Here is a 16436-nt window from a genome sequence, read left to right on the forward strand (position 1 = left end):
TCTCCTGTCAATCTGGGATAGTAGCTGTGGTTTCCTGCAGCCAAGAGGAAGACATGAAGAGAAATGGATCACTGTGCTAAAATTCTCCAGCAGAATTAAAGACTGGCATCTACCCAAAAAGCTTTCATAGCAATGACAATGCACCAAAACATAGACATAAGCCAAAGACGGGTAATTAAAGCACGCAATGAAGAGCATAAGCCTTATGGGCAGGATGTGACAGAAGGCTATCACAGGAACAGTTCCCTTGCTCCCTTGTTCTGCTCTTCCACAACCATCCACATTTCCTGTCCTTTAACTCATCGTAGCCCCTGTCCTTTCTTTAGTGCCATTTCTTCTTAATTCTTTGCTCTGCAAGTCAGAAGGGAGAGAAGAAACCATATTTCCAGGGAGACTTTCATGTTCACAGCTGCACTCCGGCACACATTGATAAAAGTTTTGTATCTGATTTGCTGCTCCCATGGGTCAAGAAGGAAAGGAGTATCCATTTCCAATGCCTCCTGGGTAACACTAAGGCTCCCACTGAATTAATGACACCTTCCAGTTACAGAGATCCTTCCTGATCACACTGCATGTTTTACAGGAATTTCCAGTGCTTTTACACCCTTTTTGCCTTTTTTGCTTTTTGCCCTTTCCTAGATTCAACCAAGGGCCTCAACTTGCACAGGGTAATGTTTTATTTATAAAGACAAAAGAATGGGAGTTTAGCAATAAAAGAAAACTGTGGGCAGGGAGTATTTGGAGTCCAGTGAAATACTGTGGTCTTACTGTCAGATCAAGCTGTCTGTTCTGAGTTGCAATGGAAAGCTCGACGGTGGAGAGCTTCAGTTCTTGCCAGTCCTCTGGGGCTACCTCCTGGGGGATTTCTATGAAGCCAATACAGAAGATAACATTAAGGGAAATTTACTTAAAGAGATCACCATTTCACTGCTGAGAAGCACAAAACATCAATGCCAGACACAAAAATCACTTTGACCCACCATGACCACTAGCTTTCTTTCTTTCAAACATCAAAAATTTGGAAGTACTGAAGGAAAAAAAACCACAACACTGGTGTTCACACAGTGGCAGGAAAGACTATGAAGCATATTACCTGGCAGCTCTGTGAGTTCTTAAGACCAAGGATTACCCAATCTTCTAGACTAGCATTACAGGAACATTTAGTGCAGCTACCAAAAAAAACCAGGATAGCCAATGTTCAGGATGCTGTGGTAACATGTACCTTAGGAAAAAAACTCCAGGGTTCAGTTCTCACATGCATGTCACTTAGTCTACACCTCTACCTGAATCACCTCTTCTAGCTTTCAGGAGGAAGGGGAAGCACCAGTTGAGGTTGCATCATTACAGAGGGTTTGGCCTCTTTTCCCAGGCAACAAACAGGACCAGAGGAAATGGATACAAGTTGTACCAAAAGAGGTTGAGATTGGACATAAGGAAAAACTTTTTCTCTCAGAAAGTGGTCAGGCACTGGAATGGCCTGCCCAGGGAGGTGGTGGATTTGCCATCCCTGGCACTGTCCAAGAGACATCTGGATGATGAGCTATGAGATATGCTTTAGTGCTTGTGGCAGCAATGGTAATGGCTGGACAGTTGGACTAGATGATCTTTTAGGTCCTTTCCAACCTTGTGATCCTATGATACAATGTGCACGCTCCTTTTCTTTTGCACTCTGCAACATGAATTGCCTAGCTAACCTCTCCAGAAAGGCTCACAGAACACAGAGAAGGGAATTTATGCCTGTTTCCAAGTGAGGTAGTATGAGATACTTAAGGCTTCTGCACAGCTCTAATTTTACTGGCTTCTGTTTTAATCATTGTTAGCTGTTCTGTTTCAGCAGTATCTCCTTCCACAGAGAAAAATAAGAGAAGCTCCTTTCTCCCAACAAAGAAGTCATTTTACAGGAGACAGAGATACTTCAGTGGCAAGCAACTGTGAGCTCAGTGAAAACAGTGAGTTCTCTAAAAATGCATTTTAGGCAGAGACAAAGGGAAAGGGAAAGACATAAGAGAGAACAAAAAAAGTAATGAAGAAAGAAAAAGTCAAAACAAAACAATCCACAGCTCTGATCTATTAGATAAGTAAAAGCTGTCTGGGACTTTATGCCAAAACACACACACCTCACCTTTTCGGGGAGGTGACAAGTATAAGCGAAGTCGTCTGTAAAGCCTCACATACAGAGGAGGCCTGGATGGCTTCTTCTCTGGCTCTTCTGGAGGTCTCTCAGTTGGACCCAGATACATGAGAGCAGCTTGGTGTTTCTGAGGCCATTCCTTGGATTTACATGGAAAAAAACACAAAAGACAGAGGGCCTTCTGTTGAGAACCTTTCTGTTTATTCTGCGGGTTCGTACAGCCTATTCATCATGTGATGACAAGCACTGCTTCAGAGCTACCCAGATGATGCCACTGCCTCTGTCTACTATTTGGCCTCTACATTCATGTAAGATTACATCCCTGCAGCTTGAATAAGAGCACCCACAGTTCCCAAATCTACTAATCTACTCCTTCCCTAAACAGGGAGGTTCCAAGGATCTTTTCTTTGCTGCAGATGTGTGGCAGGGTAACATGGCTGCTTCTGGCTGTGGGAAACAACCAAAACTGGCAAGGTCAACATTACACGACTGCTCTCTGCATGGCACAAAGGGAACCTCAAGGAGCAGCTGCAGTGTGGCCCAGTGCCAAAAGGCAAAGACTACTACAGCGCTGCATGCAGCCAAGGGGCACCCAAATCTGGCAGGCTTTTGTTCTTCAGCACCTCAAACAATCAGGGACTGATCATATAGTCAGGTGCTTGCAGAGTACACAACAGGTCATAGGGCAAGTCAGTAGAGTTTTATAGAGCACCTGAGGAAATAAAATAATGCATTATTCTCAGTGATATTTCACATTCCACTGCCAAAAACTGATGAGCTATAGCAGAACCTTAGCTCCTGAACACCTATGAACACTGACACTTCTCTCACTTTGTTTTAAAACTAATTTCTGATATGCTTAAAGCAGAGGACTTATGGATGAAATAATATGATTTTTTAAAAACATATTTCCATTTCCAAGGACAGCTACAGCCAAATCAACAAAGATACAGTGCACAGCAGCAAGGACGAACTTGGAAGAGATTAAACTCAGCAGGCTGGGACCATTTCTTATAGAAATTAACAAAACGGTAACATAAGAGACACAAGCAATGGATAGTACAACTGGGGGAGATTGGGTAGAAACGTTTTTTTCTTAATATCCAGAAAAGTGAGCATTTCTCTTTAACCTTCAGCAGGTTAAACACATCTTTTAAATGCAGAATGAATAAGTTGCCAGTGAGACCCGCTATCACTGCCACTCACTGAGGCATCAATAAAAGTGAGAAAGGTGCTGGAGAGAGGTGAAGACTAAGTTTCTACTTAGAATATCAGCACACAGAATCACCTCAAATCTCTCAGGGATGGGGAGCAGGGGGTAATCTTTCATGAATACATTACAGTCTAACTCCTTGGCTTCACAATCTCATCTACCATTGCAGCTCCTAGGTATCCCCCTACAGCCTTTTCACGAGGCTCCTTGCATGTTCAGAGAGCAGAGAAAGGCACTTGAGTCAAAGTGCTTTGCCTCTCATGCTGATCAAATTTTCATCTTTCTAGGGTCAATTTTAAGCAAGTTAAAGGTGAGATCTTAAGATACTAATCTACATGTTCATTTTCCTCCATATGGGAACCTGATTATCAACATTCATGAGCAGTCAAATTATATATATAATTTTGCCAAATGAATAAATCATAATGAAATGTTATCATAAGAAATACTGTTTAGAAAAGGTGACAGAACAAGTGCTATGTTGAGAACCACTACTACTCCCTAGCTCCAAACGTGGTTACTGGCTCCCTCTGGTGATCTTGCAGCAACAGATTCTTAAAAAAGATTTTTTCTAAGGCAGAGGTATTCTGCCTCCCCCTTCTTAAGATATAAATTTATAATGACTGCTAGGTTTTTCAATGAGTGGAGCTTCACTCCCAATTTATACTGCTACCAGAACTTCAGATAACAATGCAGATAATGTGTACAAAGCAGTCAGCCTTTTCATTTCCAAGCTATACAATCATCAAAAACACTTCCCCTCCATTCCTGTTATTTTTTTTTTACCTTAAACGTACTGAAAAAGTGAGCTGCTTTGGTTTTCAGAGGCCCAAGGTACCAGTATCTGAAAAAAAGAATAGAAAGAACTCTTAAGATATTCAGGAGATGAGAGCGGAGGAAGGAGAAATCTTGTATGAAGTTAGGGCACATAGATTTGTTTGTCAAGTTAGTGCTTCCCTACAGTCTTTAGCCTTGTGATACCACCAGTTTCTACACACCAGCAGCTTAGCAGTGACACTCCATCCTTGAGTTACACATCATCAACGTGAAGCATACATTTCCTACAGGCAGCCTGACATCTGAGTAGAAGAATTTTACCTAGTTATGCAACACAACTGGGACTAATTTAAAGGTTTGTAGTCTACTAGTTGGTGGGATGCACCTCTACAATCTGTAATAAAGAATGAAGTTGGAGGAAACAAGCAAACCAAAAATTATCAGCAAGAGATAAGAACCAGAAAACATTCACTTGCCCCAAAGTATTCTCAGACCAAAATCGACGTTTTACAAAATAAAAATCCTGTCTGTCATGAAATACAGTATAGAATCTAAATCCATGACTATACTTAGGTAGGCTTGGTACACATTTTGATCACCATCCTCCACAAAAGGTCAACAATTTACATTAAGCACCATCAGCTCAACAACACTGAAGATGTAAGGCTATCATTAACTACTAAGGTGTGCAGCAGTCACACCACTTCCATCAAGCCATGAAATTGTCTGTAAAACTATGAATCCTCAAAACCAACACTCAGTGGTACGTATTCACCAGGACAGGGCTTAGCTTAGGGATAGCTAGACACATTCCTGGAACTGTGGCTGACAGCTCAACTCCTCTTTGTAGAAGGTGCCTTCTTTTCAGCTTTACTGGAACACCAAAAGTTCACTTAGCCCCAGTATATCTTTGTCAGGGATCAAATGTATACATTTTGACAGAAGTATAAAAAAAGGAAAGGACACAGGGTCCTTAACCCAAGCTTGCTAAGTCTCCATTCAATTGTGGCTGAAGTGTTTTCCAAGCTGGATGTGTCTCCTGGACACTCAAAAAACATTCATGGAAAAATGAGGTCTGCAGTCATTCACACTACCCCGAGTACAGGAGGTGCTGTCAAGCCTTCAGCATGGCGTTCATGACTCCTATGAAAGGCAGTTGCTGCAGGAAAAGATGTGAAGGCTGACACTAGATATAAAACAAAGCATAGGCAGGAAGCCTAGTAAGAACACAGAGGGGACAGAAGTGTACTTCCTTAATCTTGGGGCTACAATTGGCAGGAGAGTCCTCAGGATAGCTAAGTCAGTACCCACACAAGCTACCTATCCCATGCTTCTCAAAGACAAGCACCCAGACCACTTGCTGCATCTCTCCTATCCCACATCACCTCTCAAACCTACATACTTACCTGCCAGATACCAGAGGTCAGCTATCTCCTGCTTCCCTGAAGATAGCTCATTCACAAAACAGATCATAGTTACTGTCCTGCAATTCCTCTATGGCAGTCTGTGAAGTGGACTGATATGGCCCTGCTGCTCCCTCACCAGATAATGCTAGTCATTTGATACGCAGGCAGCGGCACGTTAAATATCCACTTGGAGAAAACCCAGCAATTATTAGTTTAGCATTCAGAAAACCATCATCAGACAGTACGGTCCATGTCATTTCTGGCAGGAGCTGAAGGACATTTCTACTGCATCTGATGTCCCTTGGTAGAATTGAGTTACAGAATCTCCATCTTTTCATTGGCAATTGATGAAAAACAACTTTAGACTTTACTCAAGGGAGAGTTTTTTCGACTGATGCAATCTGAACAAAGTTCCAGAAATGGGCACCAAAAGGCAAAAGGAAAGCAATTACATTAAGAAATGCTCAGCACTAAATACATGTTTATTTTGAATGGCAAAATCCCTGAAATGTTTTACACTCTTGTAATGCTAATGCTAAAAAGAGTTGGTGCTTCTGCCTGTCAAATGTCTACATTCAAGAAAGGCTTCTTTGTGACAGAGGGTTATTTTTTAGACAAGATGCTTCAAAAATGTGCTTTCTTACTTGCTGACTTTAACTCCTGCATCTCTGTAAGATCCCCATCTTAAACCACTCAGTGCAAACACAGGCTGTTCCTTTTCTCCCTGTAAAGAAAATTAGAAAGCACAAAATTGCATTCTCTTATCTTTTTTTCCAACTTTGTCTTCTGAAAGCAGAAAAATCTCATTTCTATATAAAACCTGAATTCTGATTAATCTCAAAAAAGGAATTTCTCAGAAAAAGCATGATAAATAGCTAACTGCCATAAAGGTTAACCTCAATTTAAGTGCTACACATCCCATTTACTCCCAGAGAGAAATATAAAACATGCATTTTTTAAAGGGTTGACTGAGTCTGACTGCACACTCAGCAATAGGTGTGCAGTCAAAATATTCATTTTGTGGATAGTGTCAGCCAAAAGCAAGGTGTTCTTACACAGCAACACTAAGTTCTTTCTGCAGAAATGTCTGTTCTACAACGTAACAGAAAAATAACAGATACTAAAAAAACAATACTGAGCAGTCAAAGGTTTTCCCATTTCGCATCTTTCAGTTTGAAAGTTATTAATTCTGCAACACACATGAGCTTATTAAATCAGCTCAGACAGCTGTTGTTATCTCTCACTATTTCTACAGAAATATCAGCAACTTCTGCATTCATCAAAACTGTCTTAACTCCCCCCAAAATATATTCAGCCATTCAAGTATTTTCTCCAGTTCAGACAAAGTGATGTCATAGTATACAGTGGAGAAATGACTGCTGACAGGACTGCTGATATGATAAGCCAAAATTCATAGCAGCACGCCACAGACGAAAAGTAGTTCATTTAAACAGAACAATATGAGAATGGGAAAGTTTTAGGAATGCTGGGTGCCAAACAAGCAGATATTTTTACCTTGATCTGCAAGACATCAAGTGGAACTGTCTCTCCCTTCAAAATGGCCAATGTAGCATTAGTAATATGTCTGCAAAACAAAAAGAAAGAAGGAAAACAAACAGGAAGGCAGAAGGAATAAGGTTTAAAATTATACTTTTTTTTTCCCAGCAGACTCCACTAGCACCCTGATGGGGCTTTTTCTTGTAGGAAAGACTATATGCAGCCCTGAGAAAAGAATGCCAACAAAGTGCTCCACTTCCTTGAAATGAGAAAGCAAACCAGGTGGGTGCAAGCTGTGGCAAAGCCTAACAAAGCCCAAAGGCATCCTAACAAACAGCAAAGACCAGAAAAACAAAAGGAAGTTCCCAGCCTAAGCTCTGCAGACAGATTTCTCCTTCTTCAGCTGATCTACCAGATCATGCACCAGCTCTGTTAGCTGACGTTATGGATACATACTAAGGATCCAAACATGGTCTTATTTTAATGGTGGCGAGTGTAACAACCTAGGAGTAAGCATGAGACCCCCATCTCAATTCATGTGTCTGGGACTGCACTACCTTGTTATGCTAACGCATTTTGAAGTTCTTAATCAATTTAAAACTACCTATGAGCAGTGGTCATTTTGTTTTGGCCTCCGTTAAGTTGGGGACATTAACTAAGATACTGCCTCATTTCTTGTCATACAAGGTAGCACTAATGACTTCATAACAGAAGTGTTCTTGCTCACAAAGGAAGTCTCTATACTCAGGCTTTGAAGCATGTATTTCATTGGAACCTCTTTTTTTTCCTCTGTTTAAACAAAGTTGGGTAAAATTTAAATTCCACACTGTGCATCATTTCACTGTTTCAGCTGGAAAACAACCAAGCCAAACACTGTTTTCAGATCCAGCCCAATATCTACACGAATCAACAAGTGAAACTGCCTTTGGCTTCATCAGGCTTAGGATACTGAGACAGAGAAGGAAACTGTTTCTTCCTCAGCCTTTCTTTTCTCCTAGCTCCCACCTCTCTGCAATCTCTGCAATTCCTACACTTCAAAGAACAGCTCTAATAGTGACAAAGGAATCAAAGTCCAAGTTCTTTTTAAAATATCACTTCTGCACTCCTTAAGTCAGGTTCTGTTACGGGTGTGGGTTATTCAGCAACCTACTGACCAAACTCCTTTCAGTTTCACCAGTACACTGCAGTCTTACCTGCACAGTTCATTACCTGGGGACAAGAAGATCACTCATTTCAAACAGCTTCTTTAGAACTCAAACATAAATTATTATTTTAATCTTTGCTGCTGATTGCAGGCTTGTCCATCCTGCTGAGCTTCAAAGCACTCTGGTAGTTTTAATGAAGGATGTTATAACAGTTGGCTCATGGATTTTATGTGTGATAGATACCAGCAAGGGTCTCGTGAATAACAATGCTAATTCGTTACTGGGAGAACCAGGGTGAACAGATTTCAGAGGCAAGGACAAATATACTCTTTAGCATGGAGGGAGAAGGAGGAAAAATTGAAAAGGGAGGAAGTGTGGGGATAAGAAAGATTAACTGGCCAGAATTCAGATCAGAAGTGGGCAAAACAATCATATCAAACCAAAATGCAGGCAAAAGATACTGCCAGACCAGATCAGGTCTAGGATACCAACAGATGAGATTCAGGGTGTTAGATGGTTGCCAGCATTAGTCCCAACACAAGAAGAGTACAAAACTCTGCAGAAGTCAGTAATGGGATGCAACCTCTTCCATAAAGAGATTCTCTTACGCCTCACTACATAGGTACACATCAGGTTACTTGGGGACTGGTTTCTAAAGTTCTTGAAACAGGGCTGGAAAGAGTATCATTTCTTCTGGGGTTTTTTTGCTTGTTTGTTTGCTCACATCCTTGCTATTGTATTATATTTCTGAATACTCCTAATGGGTTTGACCCTTTTGATTGCTTTGTTGTTATTGTTTCTTTATTTTTTGTTCTTTTTGAAACATGCCAAACTAAGCATCACAGGATCACAGAGCAGTTAGCCATAGTAAATGGCTTCATGTTCTAATGATACATACGTTTCCTTCTTTTATTTTTTAGTCAGTTTTTGGAAGCCATTAACACAGGCAAGTCCAGAGAATCATCAGGCTCTGCCCAGAGACTGCCAACTTCTATGCAACATAGAAGAAAAAGAAAGCGTCAAACCACCAAGAAGCACTGCTCCTTGAAAACAAAAGCTACGTTTCAGAAGCACATAATACTTACTGTACTTGGTTCACACTCTCAGGATAGAGAGTGTGGCTTAAAGTGCAGGTCTTTCCAAGAGGTATGAATCCTATAGGAATCTTACTGAAGGCAGCCTGGACACACAAGGGGAGTAAAATAATATTTGCATCAGCTGAATGAAGCTTTCTGTGTGGAGATCACAGCTGTGTCTGATATCACCCCTCTGGCACTAAGCAGCCAGGCACTTCCTTAAATGAGGCAGTAATATGTAATGATTCAGAACATGGCATCCAAATCTCTGAACCCATCACTGCCAACTGGGTGCAAAGGAGCTCTCTGTAATCATTGCAAGTATTGTTACATGCAGGTTGGCACGCACATTCTAACTAATGCATGGATTCTGTCAGCAATCTGCCATCTTTCTTAAAACTGATGGAGGCACAGGAATCTGTGAATCTCATTTACCACTGCAGAAATGCCACTCTGGTAGAGTAACCTTGTATGGAAAGGAGATTTTCTCAGTTAAGCGAAGGAAATTAATTGATTCCTCAGGCATCCAAATCACGAAGCAGCAGAAGGTCTAATTTTTGAAACTCAAATGACCATGTTATTTTTCAGTTCAGCAAAAGGGCTGGAGGAGCAAGTTATTACATCGTACCTCAAAATAAACTCTGCTTCTTGGATCGTGTCAGCAAATCAAAGTAAACTACTGCACATCACAACGTACCATCTCCCTCCCGGGTGCTGCTACCAGCAATGCCAGGCCACTGCAAGTCCATGCTAGCTAAATAACATTCCTCTCACTTTAAGCCTACCTGCTCTTCCTTGTTATCTCTGCCTCACCTGCGAGTCTTAACACATCTCAGACACCCTTCTCTCATCTTCAGCATTGCTTCACAGCTTGCAGAAGACAGGCTGCTCACAGCAGATGCAGTCATGCTCTGCTCCCTTGCCTACTAGAAGCCATGTTTCTGAAACACCGTGCACAGGCTCTCCTTATCCAGACAACAGTGGTATGACATACCCAAGAAAGGGAAGCAGAGTACAAACTGAGGGACTGAGCTGCAGGTCTCTATTCCTAGAACAGTGATATGAAGGGCAAGGAGCCAAAGACATGAAGTAACTCAGTGGCAATATTACAAGACAGTATTCCACCCAAAATAGTGCTGATTACAGGATTTTCTATGTTACTGCAGATCAACATGAGCTACATCAAAGTAAGTCAAAAATGCAGAAGAAATAACTAGCCAGTAAAGCCTCCAAAACATTTCTTCCAGAATCCCCAGATTACAGAGGTTTCAGGTCAGCTATAGCAGCACCCAATTTAAGAATACCTGGTGTCTCAGAATGGATACAGCCAGCACCTCATAAGAAACACTGGCAGAGCTGCAGCGTTTCTCTTGTCACACTCAGGCAAGGTGAACGCCTCAACAGATACATTTTAACTGCCTAGGATACCATCATAATCTTGCCTGGTTCATTTAGTTGAGCTTTTGCCAGCTCCTGCCAGGAGGTCTTGGGAGCAATGATCCCCTCCTTTCTTCAACACTGTCCTCCCGCTTTGAAATGAAAAATCTCTCAGATTTCCATTCTGAGTGTTCTACCTTTAGAGGTTACAATTAGTTCTCTGCAGCTATCTATGCAAGGAGATTCACTGCTTGAAGAAAAGGCAAAACAAGCATAAGCAACATGGGCACGGGCAAACCCAAATTCAATTTCAAGTCTGCACCAATACAAGAAAAACTTGTATTTTTTGCCCAGTATTTCTGCCAAACAAAGCATACACAGCTGTCTATAGGTCACCGAAAGTTGCACATCTGGCTTCTCAGCAAATCCTGCACTGTAGCTGGAAGCTTCCCAAAGACATGGCTTGCGAGCCACTGTACTTCCTGAGAAAGGGAACAAAGAACAACAACGGGAAGAACTGCAGGATGCTAGTGCAGCTGAGTCCTTACACAGCTAACTGGCCTGGGATTAGGAAGCAACAATATCTGCAGAAGCCAGGTTGGATCAAGAGATCACGGTGGGATGCACAAGACACCTTTTCTAGGAAATAAACAAAATACTAAAATAATGACAGGCTTCCTCACCTCATCTGCTCTGCGAAGAAGTCCAGTTACAACCTAGAAAACATGAGAAAGGCTCACCTTTAAGAATTCTTTTTTTGCAGTGACAGTGGAAAGCTGTGAAAAATTACATGTATTTATCTTTTGCAAAGATTGAAGAAGCAGCTATTCTTTTTGCTATTGCTTGCATGGGAAAGGACACGTGTCCAGTGAGCACACATGGCAGAAGCAGCAGAAATGAGTGTAAATGAGTATGTGTTGACATCTGATGCTAGCATGAATGTTTTAACACAGAATAGACCAAGACAGTCCTGCGCAGATGTGAGAACAGTGCAGCTCAGTGTGCAATTAATGTTTTAACACATTCTAAGGCTGAAGAAACTTGTAGATGGATCCCAACCACTTTCTTTTAAAATCACTGCATTTCATTTAGCCATTGCCTGACAAAGTCAGTACTTAGCATTTCAGGAAATGCTTTAGTAAAAAACAACCTGCCTTGAAAGAGAGTATTCCCCAGTTCTGTTGGCTGTACACTCCTGCCATTAATCGTCTTGACAACAGACATTTATTAAATGCATACCATGCTTACAATCACTCCCATATCAAATTTAAATTGCTCAATTCCCATTTAGGAAAACTTATGTTCATCCTCAGAAGTAGACAGGCTAGGAATGAACTTTGAAAATTAAACCATTACAGTTACATTACACAGAAAGAAAAAGTTGGAAACAGTTATCCCCAAATAATTTTCTTGTTCTAGAATAAAACTGTGAAAGTTATGCCAAACAGTCCTGTTCCCATCATCACTTTTAGGCAAATAAAAACCAGTAGAGTACAGCAATGACTACTGTGATGCTGTCGCCACATTACGTAGACTCAGTCTTCTCACCCTCAGCCTTGCTATGATTCTCAGCAAACTAGGACAATGCTGCTGCCGTACCTCTTGTACTGTGCCATCTCCTCCAGCAATAATGATCAGATCTGTGTTTTCCATCAGTTCTATCAGTTTTTTTGCTTGTCCTTCATAGTCAGTCTGAAGAAATGGAAATCCAAACATGAGAACTCAGGTGACTATTTCCGGGATATATATATCTGTGTGTGTGTGTGTGCATGTGTTTGTGTATTTTTAATATACCAAAGAGAAAAAGAGTAATCTACCTATTTGATTAATAGTTATTTTCACATCAGTATGCAGTACTGTATGCTTCTTACATAACATATTCTGAAATTTCTTCAACTTATGAATCCAGTCCTCTGCCTAATACAATGTAAGAAAATAAACACACACACACACACACACACACACAGCCTAACGAGGCTCTCATTTAGTAGATTTAGAATATCCAACAATAAACAAATTTGCAGATAGTTTTACATTTAAATAAACCCAGAAACAAACCACTCTTGCAGAAAAAAGCCCCTTTAGAAGCCAAAGTGATTGAGTGCATCTCCTGAAGCACAAATCAGCTACATCACGGGCTGCTGCCCAACAGCAGGCTAGGAAAGCTGCTAAAAACTAATTCAGCATTAAAGAGTATGCTGGGTTTCTAAACTAGCAGACTGTTTTCTGCAAAATGCATGCTTTCTACAAGGACATTTCAGTCCCAGCTACAGCCTAGCTGTTCTGTTCACTTTCCAGATCTGAAGATACAAAGCATTAGTTTTAATTTTTGCAGAACATTTTCTTCTCTTATGCTGGACTATGTGTTTTCAATGATCAGAGAGAGGCATTAATAAAAAACAATATCTTAACACTAAACTGAAGCTTAAGAAAAATATCCCAAGACAGAAAGATATACATTGCAGGACAGAGCGACTACTAAACAATCCACAGGTCACAGCCACAAAAATATGCAAAGGCTTCAGGATCTCTTCATGTTTACTTTTTCTTCTCTTTCCAAAGAAAACCTCTCTGCTAAGTCAGGCCATTTAGAGCTCAGTGTTCTGCTTCTGTGAAGTATCTAGGGATACACTGAGAAATTTTTAGGGTAAAAACATGAAGTTATTTTTAATTAACTTGAGGAGTTCCACTGCATGTCAACATACTTCAATTCTGAATTCTGCAAGTTCAAGCAGAACTGACAATTTCAGCAGCAATGGGCATGCACCACTAGCCAGCACTCAACTACTGAGAGATTTTTCTCTCAAACACGAATTACAGAAGGGCTGCTTCAGACAGTCAGGTATGTATGTGCACTGCTTTAGCTGACAATTTACAACTCAGTACAGTTTGTAAACTGTGAATTAAAAGGTTTAAATGTCTTCTAAAAATCTCAGTAATTATTTCCTCCCAACAGATGCCTGCAGGACAACTGGGAATTTCAAATACATCTAAAATGGAATTTCAGTTTTTGAAGAGTAGAAAGCAAAGTAGTCGCTATATCTGTATTAACAGAACCTATTGGTTCTCACCGTAACAATATTTACATCCAAGCCAGACAGGTGCAAAATTGGAGCAGCATTCTTCTCAAAAAGGTTCCTGGCTTTACTGGAAAAAAAAGCAACAACAAAGGAAAAACACATCAGTCTGGTGGCAAAAGAAAAAAGGAAGAGAAACGTAACAAATCAGTAATAACAAGAAATGTAGTTACAACCAGAGAGTATAGTTTACCTTATCAGTCATACAACCTGCTAGCCAAAGACAAAACGTCAATTGTTTCAAGTGTATTCTATTTCATGCTCCTATCTGAGATTTCAGCTTTTTGTTGCAGTTTTAATACATGCAGGAGGTAATCTGTATTTCTCCAAAAACAGTTCTAAAAATCAAAACAAGATCTCCAGAGAGATCTTAAGTTTAAAAAAACAAAACAAACAACTTAATGACTTCCAGAGCAACAGGTTTAAGACCACAGAAAAGCCCATTTAGGTTTTCATGAGGATGTTTAAAAAAATATTTACTTTTATACACTACTAAATAAACCTAGAAGCAAAATCTTATCTGACCTTCCTCTGATAAAGGGCTCGTGCATGCTAACGCTTTTAACTGCATAGTAGGAGAATTATGTGTTAACTATAAATTACTTAGAAGTAGAAATATGAGAGACTAATACAGCCAGAGGCTTTAATTTATTAATATGAGGCATTTTTATTCATGGGTGCTTTGAGCAAAGCACACAAATCCAAGCTGCATCTCCAATCCTAGAGATGCAGCTGAGAAGAAACTGAACTGATCAGGAGAAGCAGACACACATCATATCTGAGATAACCATTTTTTAAAATTTTTTTTAACTAATGAGTATGCAAAAGCAGCAGCTAACCTCTTCCAGGAGTCTTGCTCTGAACCCATATTTAGCTTCCCACTTTCAAGGATGTGCTCCTACAGAAGTCAGATTGCTGCTGGGTGACCTCAACTCTTGAAGAAATCAAGGTCATCCTGTATTTCTATGGTTTTTGAGGAGGTAAAAGTGTCACATACAAAGGCATGTGGAGAAATGACCAAGATTCAAATGCAGGATAAAATATTTGGAAATCATTCTTTCAACTTGAGCATCTAATTCTATTTACCATCTCGACATCTTTAGGGATACATAGTTTGGCACAGTTACACAGCAGCAGCTTGGTGTCAGAGGGGGACAAAAACAAGCGCAAAATTTGGCCAGCTTTTATAGTGACTGGCAATTAGATATACCAAAAGGAGAGTAGGGGAGGGGGAATTTTACCCTTTGCAAGCTGCTGGGTTGAGAAACACTGTTGCTTTCTTCAAAGGCATATTGGAAGGAATCAGTTGGTTGCCAAAAACCTAAACAAAAAGATCACAGTTCAGTTTAGGAACGTTGGCAAAGGAGTTCAAATTAATCCATCTCCACAAACATCAACAGGCTTTCAAGCCTCACGACATCCAAATGGCTTCCATCCTCAGTCACTGCACAGGTTTCCTATTCAAACATCAGAGCTCCTTAGTGACATGTAACACCAGCATCACAAGAAGATGCACAACAAGAGCACGACGTGATGCATTAGCTTGCTCTAAACAACAGGCTCAGAATGAATGTACAAGTATTGGCACGACCATTTCTTTACATAATAGACGAAGGCATTTGTTACATATGGGGGCATTTCTGAAGTAAATTCTCATTTCTGAAGACAGGAAATAAGACAATAATAATGCAACACTCCTTAAGTTTTGTGGTGTCAACTTAAGGCCAAACATTATCAAAGATTATTGAATAGATAAGAAGGTATAACTTTGGAAAGGCAATATCCTTCTCAGATCCTTGTTAAATACATCAATTCAGGTGCTGCATTGCTGGACTTCTAGGATGAAACTCGCTACTTTGTGACTATGAAAAACCTATTATATGAGGCTTAACAATGTTTTATGAAGGCAGAGACATGATGTGCCTTCACAGGAAACAACCCCCACCTGACAGACCAACCAGTTTACCACCTATCAGGATCTACATGCCCAGAGCTCAGCAACATCAGACAGACAGCTCACATTTACAAAGTACATCCATAGTCAGCTGGATTTTCAAGAGAATGAGGTGTAAAAGGTTTTCAGCTTTGTAAATGGGTTCCTTACTGTGCAATCATTCTATCACCACCTGCCACCCCAAGGCTGTCATCACAAATTCACCTTTAATTTCAGACGTATGCCGTGGAGTTTTTGCATGAAGTACTGCTGTAGGGGATGCTTTGGCAGGAAGGTGGGTTATCACCAATGTGGTACTGTACTGGGCTTAAGAACTCGAAAAACATGTGTAAAAATGGTAGGGAAAACCCCCTGCTTTATCCCAACTAGACTTTTTATGTACTGAGTCGACCTCTACTTTGCCCAGCACTTATACAATGCTATAAAAGCAAACAGCATTTTTCAAGCAATTACAGATTGCTGCCATTCTGAAGAACAAATCGGACATTTAATGCTTTGCTGCTATATTGCTGTATGTTTTCAAGCAGTACCTGGCACTGACACTTCGTCGAGAATGGAAATTACAGTGAGAATTGATTACTAAGCTTTCAGGTTCACTCCTTTCTAACACAGGAGTCTTCTGCAGGATATTTTCCCAAGCTTTACCCCCCTGCACTTATAGGAAGCTCTACTGACAGTGCTATCGCACTTTCAAGAATAAGCCATAATGGCTGAAATTAACAAACAGTAAGGTTAGAATTTCCACAATGGAACTCATCTTCTTGTGTCAATCTTTTCTTATCA

At 40.5% G+C, this 16436-nt stretch overlaps 1 protein-coding gene across 1 annotated transcript in view; it reads right to left on the reverse strand.

The window, feature by feature from the left end:
- AGK (acylglycerol kinase) overlaps nucleotides 1–16436 on the reverse strand; it is a 29654-nt gene that overhangs the window by 7072 nt on the left and 6146 nt on the right. Inside the window, exons 3-12 of the mRNA XM_065742708.1 lie at nucleotides 14941–15020; nucleotides 13694–13769; nucleotides 12222–12314; nucleotides 11306–11338; nucleotides 9255–9349; nucleotides 7043–7112; nucleotides 6172–6251; nucleotides 4131–4188; nucleotides 2123–2270; nucleotides 769–866 (exon numbers count right to left, since the gene is read on the reverse strand). Coding sequence (XP_065598780.1) covers nucleotides 769–866; nucleotides 2123–2270; nucleotides 4131–4188; nucleotides 6172–6251; nucleotides 7043–7112; nucleotides 9255–9349; nucleotides 11306–11338; nucleotides 12222–12314; nucleotides 13694–13769; nucleotides 14941–15020 — 831 coding nt within the window. The remainder of the gene's footprint in view (nucleotides 1–768; nucleotides 867–2122; nucleotides 2271–4130; nucleotides 4189–6171; nucleotides 6252–7042; nucleotides 7113–9254; nucleotides 9350–11305; nucleotides 11339–12221; nucleotides 12315–13693; nucleotides 13770–14940; nucleotides 15021–16436) is intronic.

Source organism: Cyrtonyx montezumae, unplaced genomic scaffold, assembly GCF_038088225.1.
Source record: "Cyrtonyx montezumae isolate F1298 unplaced genomic scaffold, pur_monq_1.0 scaffold_3, whole genome shotgun sequence".
Lineage (NCBI taxonomy): Eukaryota > Metazoa > Chordata > Aves > Galliformes > Odontophoridae > Cyrtonyx > Cyrtonyx montezumae.